We start from the raw sequence: 12,613 nt of genomic DNA, 5'->3' as shown, positions 1-12,613 counted from the left end.
ACACACGTGCGTGCCTACACCCATAAGCCCTCGTGTGTGTCGGTTTCCTTTCGGACAAGGTTATTTGTCTACATGCAGTTATTGCAGAAGCCCAAAATAGTAATTCAAGAAGCATGAAGCAGTACTCAACAGGTGCACGAAGACTTAATCGACTTTTCTTCTCTGTAGTGGCTTTTCGAGTCTCCTAATGTTCTCCTCCCCTAGATAAGGAAAATGGACTGTGTGTCATGTCTTCCTACTAATCACTACCTCTGTGTTTTGTTTCACAGCTTTGAAGGACAGCAGGTTTCAGTTGCTGAATTTTTCTAGCAGTGAACTCAAGGTGTCGCTGACAAATGTCTCAATTTCGGATGAAGGGAGATACTTCTGCCAGCTCTACACTGACCCCCCACAAGAAAGTTATACCACAATCACAGTGCTGGGTGAGAGACGCGTGGGGGTGTGTCCTGGGAAACGGAGTGGGAGGGCCCTTACTACCGATGGCTTCCAGCAGCAAGGAAGAGGTTAATGGTAAATTTTGCTCCTCAAACCTGTTTTAGGAAGAATCAACGGCCATCTTGCTGAATTTTAAAAATAGCCTATTTTACCAAACACTCTAAGGAATGGCAGTCAGCAGTCTTCGTAGATCCCACCTGCTCTTGGGTTTCAGCCCTCAAGCTTCAGAAGCAAAGATCAAGAGAATTTAGAGCCCTCAAATGAATCACTCACCACATGAAATGTCATTGCTTCTAAATGACCAGGATTTTCTTTTTCCCCTTCTGTGCAGGAGTGGAGGAGGTGGGCTACCACATCTATACCCCATGACAGCGCTCGCTTATAAAATCTGCTTAACAATTTTTCCGTCTGAGTTACATCTCATTTAATATTGTTGATCTCCTTACCTTCGGCTTTACTCACCGCCTTGTGTATTGCTTATACCCTAGACGATGCTATAAAAATCATACCCCACGAACACACACTTTGCCACAAATTGCAACCATTGGACATAAAAGAATTAAGAGCTTCTAGGGGCGAGGAGGCTGATAATAAGCAAGGACTGTTGACAGGCTGCTAAGGACACTTCTAGGGAGTTGAATGTCTTAACAGTCACCAGATTGTGATTTTCAGGAAAACCCCAGTAGCTAAGTTTCCATATTTAGATTTTGATAGAGTCAGCAGATACTCTTGTGTTGAAGGTGGTCTGAATTAGTCACCTCTTAGACAAACGTGTACACCAGTACGTAACAGCAGCTGATGGGGATTTTTGAAAGCGAGTTTTCAAGGACGTACACTATAGAATGAGGCAAGATCTCTGATTTACACCTTCAGAAAGACGATGAATCAAAGTCTATTTGAGGCGGCAGAGTGCAGCTTTTCGGTGTAATGATATGAAGATTAAGGAAGAAAGATAAACATGAAGGACATTTCCGCTTGGTGTGTGTGAACATATATGTATTTCTGGACGTACATACTGGACTGCTGCCTCGGGAAAATATTTTTTCATTCATTAACCTAAAACATGTCCCTAGTGCTTACATACATGTTCTTGATGAGAGTAATACTGATTAGGAAGTCCTGTTCCATGTCAGGTCATGCAGCTTCTACCTTGGTCTGTGTTGGACAGTAGATCACTTGCAGAGGTACATGTCTGCTTTCATTTTAGCATTAATCCCTATTAGACCTGCAGAAATAATCAGCGTGGAAGGTTTTGCTGGGATGACTTAATTTGGTGTTTTTCAGGTGCGCCTTGAGGTTTTCTGTCCATGTAGTTGTTGAGAAGTATTTGAAAACACTGTGCAGCCAGTGAGTTACTCCAATAAGCAGACTTCAAGCCGACCATCTGCCCAGTGACCCGTCACTGGTTATGGCCTTTCCATAAGAGTAATAGCAATGGAATGGAATATTATAGCTTTCAGGGTATTTTTCTACCTATACCTTTTAAGTATGACCATCCTCCACAGGAGGAAATGATAAGAAGAGAGATGAGCCATGCTGCCTGGGTTACAAAGCACATGGTGCAAATCTAGAATCTTAGACCTTGAAACAGACCCTATTGTTCTGTCTCACAACCTTTGTGTCTTTTAGCCTGGGTTGTTTTCAATAAAATCCCAAATGTGCCTGAAGGTGCACCTCTTTTGTTTTTGGGAGTAGGTCTGGCCACAGGCAAGCACTGAATGCCTGTCAGTTTCCGGAATCTGGGACATTTGTTCGCGGACCCACTGGATTGGGCCAGTTTGACTGAATATACCCAGTGCTTGGGAGTCAACATGACAGCACTAGACTTTTGAGAGGCATTTATGCCTGTAATCCTGTTGGAGGTCTGATTATTCTAGAAGTAATAGGTTCCTGCTTGTCTTGTATTGAAGCATTAACTTAAACATACTTGAAAGTAATACCAGTAGATGCTCTTTCTGCAGATATTATGTATTCATTTAATATTCTTGCCACTGAATTGACTCTGGGAGTCTTTGACGGAGTGAAATTGTTGTCATCAGTGTTTGAGTCTTTCACATTCCAAAATCTGACAATTTCCACTGATACTCATATATTCAGACCTTTTTCCTAAGGTTTAGAATTTTCAGATATTCTAATGAATGAAGAGTGATCTATTAGCATCTTCGTTTCTATCTATGGTTCTCTGAAAAGGACTCCATATATACTTACACAGCTGTCAAACTTCTTCATAGGTTGAAGATGCTCATTTTAGTGCATGTGTCTATTAGCTGTTTGAAGCATTCAGCAAAAATTTCAGCATAATTACCAGACGTAGAGATGGTTATTTGTTAGTTACTATTACGTGTATTATCTGATCCATGTAAAAACTGAAAACTCGCCGATGATATTTTGCATGCATTTGGGTGCCTTTTAGGATATCCATTCACTCGCTCCACTTGTGTGAGTTGGTTCCTTTCTCTAGATTGTAGTGTAGAACTCTCTTTATACCAGTATTCGTGGAAACAGCGGAATGAGAAAGAGAATACACCGCTTTAAGATAAATATAGTTACTGATAATAGCAGCTAATATTATTACAGTTCTGTCCTTCTAAGATTAGTGTTCACTCCTAAGATTCCAGGAGCAGGAGAACCTAATTATTTCAAAGGGTTTTGGAGTGAGATTTCACATACTGATCAGCTTTAAGACTCCTCTTTTGTTGTAATTAACGTGTGACTCATCTTGATATTGCTGATTTTTTTTAATGTTGTAGGCGTAATGTTTATAATGAGCACTCTTATAGATTTGAGGTTAGCTAAGAAGAACCTTGACATTTCTTTGCTATTTTCTAGTATTTCTCACTGTGATTTCCATTCAGGTTTTCATCTGTATGCACCTCCTTACATACATCTTTGGTTATTTTCATTAATGGCCGCAGGCAGTTTTTACTAAATGTGTCTGTTTAGTAGAGCACGTTTAAGTGTATTCTCTGGTTAGTAGCAGTTTTAATTCATTTTTCCCACAAATGGATTTTTATACTTTACTAATCACTTTTGTATTAGAGTAGACACTGTGGAGTTGAAGGGAAAACAGGGTACAATTAATAGACCAAAATAAATTTCAACTTTTTCTTGTCCGACCCCATTCTTTTCTTTTTAGAAAGACTTAAATCACCTCGTTTATGTTTTCCAAAGCTTTTTTGCTGTTAAAAAAAATCAGAGAAGTCACCTTTATAATATCAATAAACCATTGTGACCCACATGATCAGATTTGATTTTAGGTTTGCAAACCACACAGCTCCCACTACGCTTGACTGTTTCTTCTCATCTTAGTAAAGTCAGAAATCCTGGCCACACTCTTGAGAACACTGTGGACTTGGAATAAAATCACTCAGTTCTTTCTCAGGGTGCTCTTCTCGATGACAAATAAGTCCTTTATTTTTCTGCACTGGTCCCGTTTTCCACGACGTGGCAAGTTGTCCACATGTTTACTTTAGCTATGAAGTTAGATGATGTCAGCTGTTCGGGAAGTTGACCCGAGGACCTAGCATGGGTACTGGCGTCCTCCGGAAGGGTTAGGGGACTTGACGGTATATGTGTTGCAGGAGAGGAAGAAGCAGCATAAGTGATGCCAAGCAGTAGGTAATCCATAACAAAGAGGGTCTCTTTGCTGCTGGTCAGGCTCTGAGCATCCAGACAAAATCTAAGAGGCATTGGTAGGTGTTCCTCTGGCCTCGTTTATACGTGCACTTTTCCATCTCCTTCCTTTGAACCGGCAGACATGATTGGTAATACAGACTCTGGTCTCCGTGACCGCCTCCATCTCCCAGAGAGAAATACCCTGGAAGAGGAACAGCTAGTGGCGGTCAGGGGGATCCTGTAATGAGGAGAGCTAAGCTTTCAGGCCATGAGAAAGGAGAGCATGAAGGAAAGAGCCCCAGGAGCACACAGGACACAAATGCCTGACAAAGCCTGTGTTGGAGGCTGGGTGCCATTGAGACTTGACTGTGGTGTGTGCTGGAAGCTCTTAACAGGTCGGGGATCTCTTCCCGTCAAGATTCCCAGGTCACCACAGAGCCACCAGCAGGGTTTTTCTCCAAAGTTACACAAGCAGGCTGGAATCCGATGGGCTCCATTCCCTTCTTTGTCCTATCCAAAGAGGGCTGCTTTCCTGGAGTCTCCCCTACTCAGTTTGAATTTTCTTAAATTGCGTGCTATCTCTTCAGTTACCGTACTCGATCCCGTTTCTCGTTGGGTGGCATGGCATATGCCAACATCAAGAATGATTTCCATCACTCTTATTTTTGTCTGAACCTTAACAGGAATTACTATTGTCTGACTTTCATTTCTCCATGTGGGGGGCGGGGGGGGGCGTTCCTATGTCTTTTACTCTATGGTGGTTTTGTCTTCCTGCCTCCTACTTTGCTCCCCCTAGTTCACCGAGATCTTATTTTTTTCAGGCTTGGGCAATCTTTTCCTCTGACATTTGCTCTAACAATAGCATTTTATTTCAATATTCCTACGATACCACACTCAGAATTTGGTACTTTTGTTGGTCCAAAACATCTAGTCTCTGTGTGTATTCCCTATCAACTCTCAGGGTGTGTGTGATGAAAATCTGTAACCATCCCGATTGTCATCTGGCAAGAATATCCACGTTCAGGAAATAGCTAGCTGAAGTCGTCCCATTTACTTTTGTTGCTGCCTTTCTGTGTCACTTAAAATGCTGGCAGATGTGCAACTCCAAATTGGATGTTAGACTATCTCTCTTTACGCTTGTTTGTTTGTTGTTGTTGTTTGTTTGTTTGTTTTTTTAATGCAAGCGAGGGTAGTTCTCTGCCATGTTTAACTACTCATTTGGGCCATATCGCTTTGGCAACACATCCAATTGAGCAACTGTGTTCTTTTCCTTTTATACAGAGAACAAAGAAGAAACCTGCTTTTTCTCTAATATTCACCCCCCCACACGCACACACCCCACACACTGTCTTGCTGAGGAATATATGCAACATACCATTTTTCCTTTTTCTTCTCCATCGTTCTCTCTAGGAATTTTCAAGTGCTTCAATTCAATGTAAAAGTCTTCCTGCACACAGAATTTTACATTGGCACTCGAACAGTTGGAAATCCCAAATACGTGGTTTAATCCCATAATTTATTGAAGCGGTATCAGAGATTTATTATTCAACTTGATCATCAGGATGGCATGTTTATACATATTTAATTTCTTGTTTCTCTTCTGAGTTGAGAAACTTATTAATCATAAGTCTCAGAACTGTCTTTGCTTATTCATGGTGGTCAGGGCACATAGTCTGAGATTCACTCTGCTGAATTCCGTATTCTTACTGATTTTTATTTCAAGAAGTTTCGTCTTGTGGTAAGGGTGCACCTGATGTGAAGTCTCGCCGTCAACTCCGTTTCATAAAAGATAACATGCTTTTTCACCATCCCTGTCACCCTACCTACTCTGGATTTGATATTTCGCACTTTATACCCCAAATATTTTATTCTATCTTATTACATATGCTTAATATGCTTAAAGAAGAGTGGTTTTAATTCTGACATATAAAATGGACTTGCAGGCACTTAATAGTCTTTTTCACTTTTGCTTTCTAAAATCTGGAGCATCAGATTTCAGAACATGGAAAAATTACTACAAAATAACTGGCATGTCCTATCTTACTGCATCTTCCCATCCAGTGGATTTTATTACTACGCTGTCCATTGGAAGTCATGATTGTATCCCAGTTCTCTGTGGATAATTTTAACTGAACAAAACTGGTTCTAAAGCACAAGTTTTCTGTGTGTGTTTATGGTGAGTGATTCTTTTAAGGGACTCTAAGTTTTTGATCTTTGCTGGTTGTCTTTGGAATCTTTCATATGAAGATTGAAATCCAAGGGTTGAGTTCAAGGACAGATAGTCCTTCCAGATCCTTCCTGATGAGGATGATAAATTCATTCAGGTGTACTCGTCTTACTTTTAGATCTACATTCTGGTCAGTTTTCTAATAACCGATGGATAACTAATACTGCTGTTGTTATAACTTGGTCACTGATAACTTAGGAGCGGGAGGCTGGGCATTTTATAGGATAACTTTAGGAAAGAAATTCTGAATTAACAAACTTTCACATAATTCACACTCTTTGATGATGACTTTTGTACGTCTCTTTTCCCCTCCGGTGGCAGTTTGTTTTAAAATCCCATCAGGAATGTCCATTAGTTGTCTCCTCTTTTTGGTAGTAGTGGTGGTACGAATTTCTCATGAAAAGAAGACCATATGCAGAAATGGATTCTGTGTTTAATTTGTAGTCCCACCACGCAACCTGATGATCGATATCCAGAAAGACACAGCGGTGGAAGGCGAGGAGATTGAAGTCAACTGCACTGCCATGGCCAGCAAACCAGCCACGACCATCAGGTGGTTCAAAGGGAACAAGGAGCTAAAAGGTGAGACGCAGCCTGCCCTATCCGGAAGTAGTGGGCAGGCCCCTGACTCCAGCAGGGCCACACCTTGAGGGAAATTAAAGATGAATGCCAAACATGCCCCTAAAACAAAAATGCCCACTTAGATAGGGCTCGTAATCAATTACTAAATGCGTCTGAAGCTGGAGCATAAAGGCATTTTATTGAATCTAATGCATATCCTCCCCCTGTTGTTTGAGGGTTTGTGGTGATAGGTATTGCTAGATTTTTTTTTTTATTATGTCATGTTAATCACCATACATTACATCATGAGTTTTTGATGCAATGTTCCATGATGCATTGTTTGTGCATAACACCCAGTGCTCCACGCAGAACGTGCCCTCTTTAATACCCATCACCAGGCTAACCCATCCCCCCACCCCCCTCCCCTCTAGAACCCTCAGTTTGTTTTTCAGAGTCCATCGTCTCTCATGGTTTGTGGTGTTGCTAGATTTTGACTCCGATGCTCAGAAAGAACTAGAACTCTTTAGACCAGGAAGAGTCACGGTTGGTGGTGTCCCCTGAACTCCGGGTGTCCATGTTGTCCCTCAGTTCTCATTCACCCTGTGACCTCGGGTGGGTCAGCACCCCAGATTCTCACGTTGGACATTTTAAAAAAGGCTACCGGTCTTGGTGGTGAATTCCGAGTCATTCTAACATGGATTACTGCGCCATCAGCTTGCTGACCGTGCTTTCCTGTAGGGGCAGGTGTGTTAAGTATAGGAAGGATCATATCCTAATTGTGGATCTGCAGGCACCCCCTTTCTCATGGAATCTGTAACTCACGTGCACGTTTCACCAGCCTGCTCTTTTGCAAAGTTTGCAGTTTGTGATAGTGATGCAGGCCACTCCTTTAACCTTGGCCTAGGCCACCCCAGGGTTGATTCCTGTACCCTCAAATATCTGCCCCCTTAGCCAGCGCCTCAGCCACAGCCTGTCCCCTAGTTGACCCTTCTGTGTCAGTCATCCTGAGTTAACACGTGTGTGTCGGCCTTCCTACCCCTTGCTTTCCAAGGTTGCTTTGCAAGTAGTAACTGGGGGCCAGACAGCTCTGGTCATTTGACAGAAACGTCAGCTGTGTTTAGCAATTTCTGCTAATATGGGGATATTAATATTACAGATTGTAGGAGATTCTCAGGCAGATGAAATGAGTGAATGTTTGTAAAGCATGTAGCTGGTATCTGGGCCAAGGTAAGTGCTCAGTGTGTGCTTCTTAAATAAATCAAGAGTGCCAGGAAGAAAAGAATAAGGCCTTTTAGAAAGGGGATATAAAAATCTATATCTAGAAACAGATAAATCTATATATAACAGCTTAAGTTTCAAAAAGCTTGCTCTGTTTTAATCTCCTATTTCCTAGGTATGGTTTTGGGAGGAAGGAGTTTCTCATTTCCCCTCTTCTTTTCTAAGTGAACTGAGCCATTAAATGCGAACCGATAAGTACAAAACATTAAAAGAAAGTTAACGGTACTCCATGTCCCGGGGAGTGCTGAGTCCAGGAAAGGGGCTGCCTTGGCCTATTCATCCCATCCGGAAGCCTCCCCCCTCCTCTTATGGGTGTTCTTGGACGAGGCTCCCGTCTGGCCCGAAGCCTCTACCTTACTTTGCTCTCCCCACGGCCACTGCGGGGTTGTTGTTGTTGTGGTTGTTGTTGGTTTTTGTGGTCTTCTAAAAGTCTCAGAGTTTAAACATTTCAATTACAGTTTCAATTATGTAAATCCATTTAGTTACTTTCCCTCTTAATTGTTGCTGATGGGGGTGGGCAGAGGGGATTGTTTATATCTCTATTCCTGATTGAATTACTTCGGAGATTTGGATGATGTCCTGGAATTTTTAAACCGCATGACAGCCTACTCGACGTTTCAAGTTCAGATGGTGGTTAGGGGTGAAAAGCACTTCTCTTTTCCTCCTCCAAAATGCCGTAAGCAGTCAGATGGCAAAGTGGTTCAACTTTCAGCTGCCTTTTTGTGGGAGGTTTTAAGATAGAAGACAACATATGTAATATATTTAAATAAAAATAGTATCTATTATGTGGGGTAGAAATGCATCTTACATACTATCCTGTAAGGTTGGAAAGTAGAAAATTATCATTTTACCCATTATCTACCCACAGTTTAACCTTATCCCGAGTGGCTTCCATCATCTTGGTTAAAATAGCAATGTCAGGGCAGGGAGAGGAGTCTATAGAAACAGAGTGATAGGAATTCATGCAACTCTGAGTTCTTGGTATATTCCGTGTCCCCCAGGCAAATCGGAGGTGGAGGAGTGGTCAGACATGTACACTGTGACCAGTCAGCTGATGCTGAAGGTGCACAAGGAGGATGACGGGGTCCCAGTGATCTGTCAGGTGGAGCATCCAGCTGTCACCGGAAACTTGCAGACCCAGCGGTACCTTGAAGTACAGTGTGAGTACCTGTCTTAGTCCGTTCAGGCTATTCTAACAAAGTAGCACCAAGTGAGTAGCTCATAAGCCACAGTCATTTATTCCTCACCATTCTGGAGGCTAAGAAGTCCAAGATCAAGGCGCACCAGCACGGTTGTGTTCTAAAGAAAGCCTTCCCTCTTTCTGGTTCGGAACCACTGCCTTCTTGCTATGTCCTGTCAGGGCGGAAGGGGCTAGAGATCTCCAGAGCTGCTTTCAAAGGCCCCGCCTCCTCATATCATCCCAGTGGGTATTGGGATTTCAACATAGGAATTTGGGAAGGGAGGGACACAAACGTTCGTTCAAATCGTAGCAGTACCTGAGCATTTTATCCTGAGGGCATAGAGTAGCAGTTGCTTAAAAACTCTTCAGAAGCCATTTATTGAATACATATGATAGAGTTTATATCTTGTTGTCTTAGTAGTAAAATAATCAAAGGATTATTTTAGTGAAACACTGCCATACTACAGAGTGCCAAAAAGGATTTTCAAAATACTACATTTAACCCAAATGTAAAACTTTAAAATGATTCCAATCTGTTCTATCACATGACTTAATTAATTGCATTTTATGAGTGTTGACTATAATCATTTCTATGTCAACTTCACAATGTAGGGTAGTCCCTCCCACTTTCTTAGCCCCAGGAGAAGTGCTGAATTTTTTTGTTATAAAGGGACTTTTATTCCCCTTCTCCATCAGCATTTTGTCTTAAAGTGCATGTTCTCTTCCATTTTTAGCTTAAAGTATGGCAATGAGTTTAAAAGTGGAACTCTTTGGGATCGGTGCCATAATCTCAATGGCTTCATCAATAACAGCTAGATCGTGGGGAGTGAGGTTGTCTCCTCGCTGTGCCCAATGAACTAAAGACAATTCTCTCTATTTTCTCTGTGGACTCTTCTGCTTGCCAAAATGTTTTCTGCACAAAACCATCCTTGCAGCAAAGTTGTGGCCAAGTAGCCAACTTCTCACTTTTTTATCGGAGAGCTTCTGTAACTGAGCCTCTGAAAGATTGCAGTTGATACTTGAGTTTGCATAGTGGCAATGGTGTAAGAGTCTGGTTGGAAAGGCAACTGCCGGGGGTCCGATAAAGGCAAAGCATTACAGTCTATTAATTCTTCTGTTAATTTCCTAGCGCTGCCATGACTAATTACCACCAACTTTGTGGCTTAACACGACAGATTGATTCTCTCATAGTTCTAGAGGACAGAAGATTAAAATTGAGGGGTTCGCAGGGCCACGCTTGCTCAAAAGGCTCTAGGAGAAGAGTTTTTCTTGCCTTTTCTGGCCTCTGGGAGTCCCAGATATTCCTTGGTTTCTGGCCATGTCTTTCTAGTCTCTTGCTTTGTCTCAACACGGTCTTCTCCTCTTCTCTGCGTGTCTCTTAGACGGACACTTGCTGTTGGAGTTAGTGCCCACCCAGCTAATCCAGAATGGTCTCATCTCAAGATCCTGAATTTGATTACATCCACAAAGACTTCTTTTTCCAAATAAGGCCATATACGCAGGTTCCGGGGCTAGGAAGTGAGCGTGTCTTTTGAGGGCCACCGTTCAGCCCGCTACAATCTCTATCACATGTATACATTGCCTGAGCAAAACAGGGGCCAGGGAAAGGTGTAAAAAGTGACTTCTAATCGCTTCTCCACCTTGTGGCTAAAATTAAATGTAAAAAGTTGCTTCTAAGACACTAATCCCATTCCAGCCTTTTCTTACTCTGTGAGTTTGGCTCAATTTAACATTACATAATGCAGGTTTTTCTTATTAATTCATTTCATCTCCATCATTATGTAGCTTCATTATGGGCATCATGCTTATAATTTTCATATCACTAAAACTATTGTGCTGTAATGTCCCTGTAATGGGAAAACAGAAATGATCAGATATTATCTAAATTGGCAGATAGTAGATTTCTTGTGACTTTGTTAATATGTAATTCATTTAAGCAAACTTAATATCCATTAACTTTCCTTGTAGGGGCCCATTAGCTTTAATAATACATTAACTCCTTTGTGAAACCTGAGTAGACATTCACCCAGTCCCTGCCCCTAAACTCTTTCAATGTCCCCAGAGTATCTTCCAAATAGAATATAGCCCCACCCATCTATGAAATTACACTCACTCCCAAATGCAAAATATTTTAAGCACTACACCTCCTACCTCTTGGAAGACTTGACAATGATCTTTATAAGCCTTGTCTTCCATATTCTGTAGGTTCAAGAGAGATTTGTCCTTCTAAGAACAAGGAATAAAGCTGCATATCTGAATCCATTTGACTTCAGTCTTAGAGTACTGCTAGCCCTCAAACACAGGGAAGTGACCAATGCCTTCCAAAAACGAAGACATACCCATTGATCATTTTTAACTCTAACATGGCACTGTTGCAGGGTTCTTGTCTCACAGAGTTGAAGAATGAATCTTGCAGGCGATAGGGTGAAGGAAGTGGAAATTTCTTAGGGGAAGGTGAGAACAGAAAGGAAAGCTCTCTAGAGTGACAGGGGTCCCAGATGGGTTGCCACTGAGGGCTTTTTATGGTCGGTCTTTTATAGAAAACTGACCAGGGAACTTGACAAATACCTCATCTATAAATTTAGGACAAACAAGGTGGATTTGTAAATATTATGAAAATATCTCATCTATATTTAGAACAAACAAGGTAGATGTGTTAGATTTCCTTCTTTCTAGTTAATATCTTGTCTATAGTATTTCTCCACATCTGGGGTTTCTGTGAGCCTGGTTACAGAGCCCCCTACCTGTCTCTCCCTGCCTAGCCTCTCCTGTCCCTTACTCAGCACCTTTTTATGGAAGACTATTGTTTTTTGTTTTTGTTTTTGTTTTTGTTTTTATCCATAGTGAGCCACACAGGCATTTTCTTCTTGATACTTCATTTTTTTCGGAATGTATATAAAGAGAAAGTCTTTTTACATAAAAGAAGGTTAAGAGTTGCCAACCATTATATTAATCTGACTAGGAATTGAGAGTCTTCTTTGGTATCTTAAGTAAGACTGGTGCTCAAGAAAGTCACCAGACAGGGCATCTGGGTGACTCAGTCGTTTAAAGCATCTGCCTTCGGCTCAGGTCATGATCTCCAGGGTCATGCAATTGAGTCCCAAGTTGGGCTCCCTGTTCAGGGGGAGTCTGCCCCTCCTCCCACTCGTTCTCTCAATCTCTCTTTCTCTCAAATAAATAAAATCTTTTAAAGAAAGAAAGAAGGAAGGAAGGAAGGAAGAAAAGAAAGAAAGAGAAAATAAGTCGTCTGATCGTTCACTACCCTCCATTCCTGGAGCGCTGCTAACAACTTGGCGGAGTCAGCTAGGAATTCCTTA

General features: G+C 41.7%; 1 protein-coding gene across 9 annotated transcripts in view; it reads left to right on the top strand.

The window, feature by feature from the left end:
- The window catches only part of CADM1 (cell adhesion molecule 1), a 321,496-nt gene that overhangs the window by 257,168 nt on the left and 51,715 nt on the right, over nucleotides 1-12,613 (top strand). For all 9 annotated transcript variants that reach the window (XM_025893591.2, XM_025893590.2, XM_073903781.1 and 6 more), the window contains exons 3-5: nucleotides 270-422; nucleotides 6,722-6,859; nucleotides 9,118-9,276. In XM_025893591.2, the coding sequence (XP_025749376.1) occupies nucleotides 270-422; nucleotides 6,722-6,859; nucleotides 9,118-9,276 (450 nt within the window). The remainder of the gene's footprint in view (nucleotides 1-269; nucleotides 423-6,721; nucleotides 6,860-9,117; nucleotides 9,277-12,613) is intronic.

The sequence above is a fragment of the Callorhinus ursinus genome, unplaced genomic scaffold (genome assembly GCF_003265705.2).
Source record: "Callorhinus ursinus isolate GAN/ISIS: 27379988/994484 unplaced genomic scaffold, GSC_fseal_2.0 scaffold19, whole genome shotgun sequence".
Lineage (NCBI taxonomy): Eukaryota > Metazoa > Chordata > Mammalia > Carnivora > Otariidae > Callorhinus > Callorhinus ursinus.
This window is presented reverse-complemented; position numbering and strand designations above follow the sequence as displayed.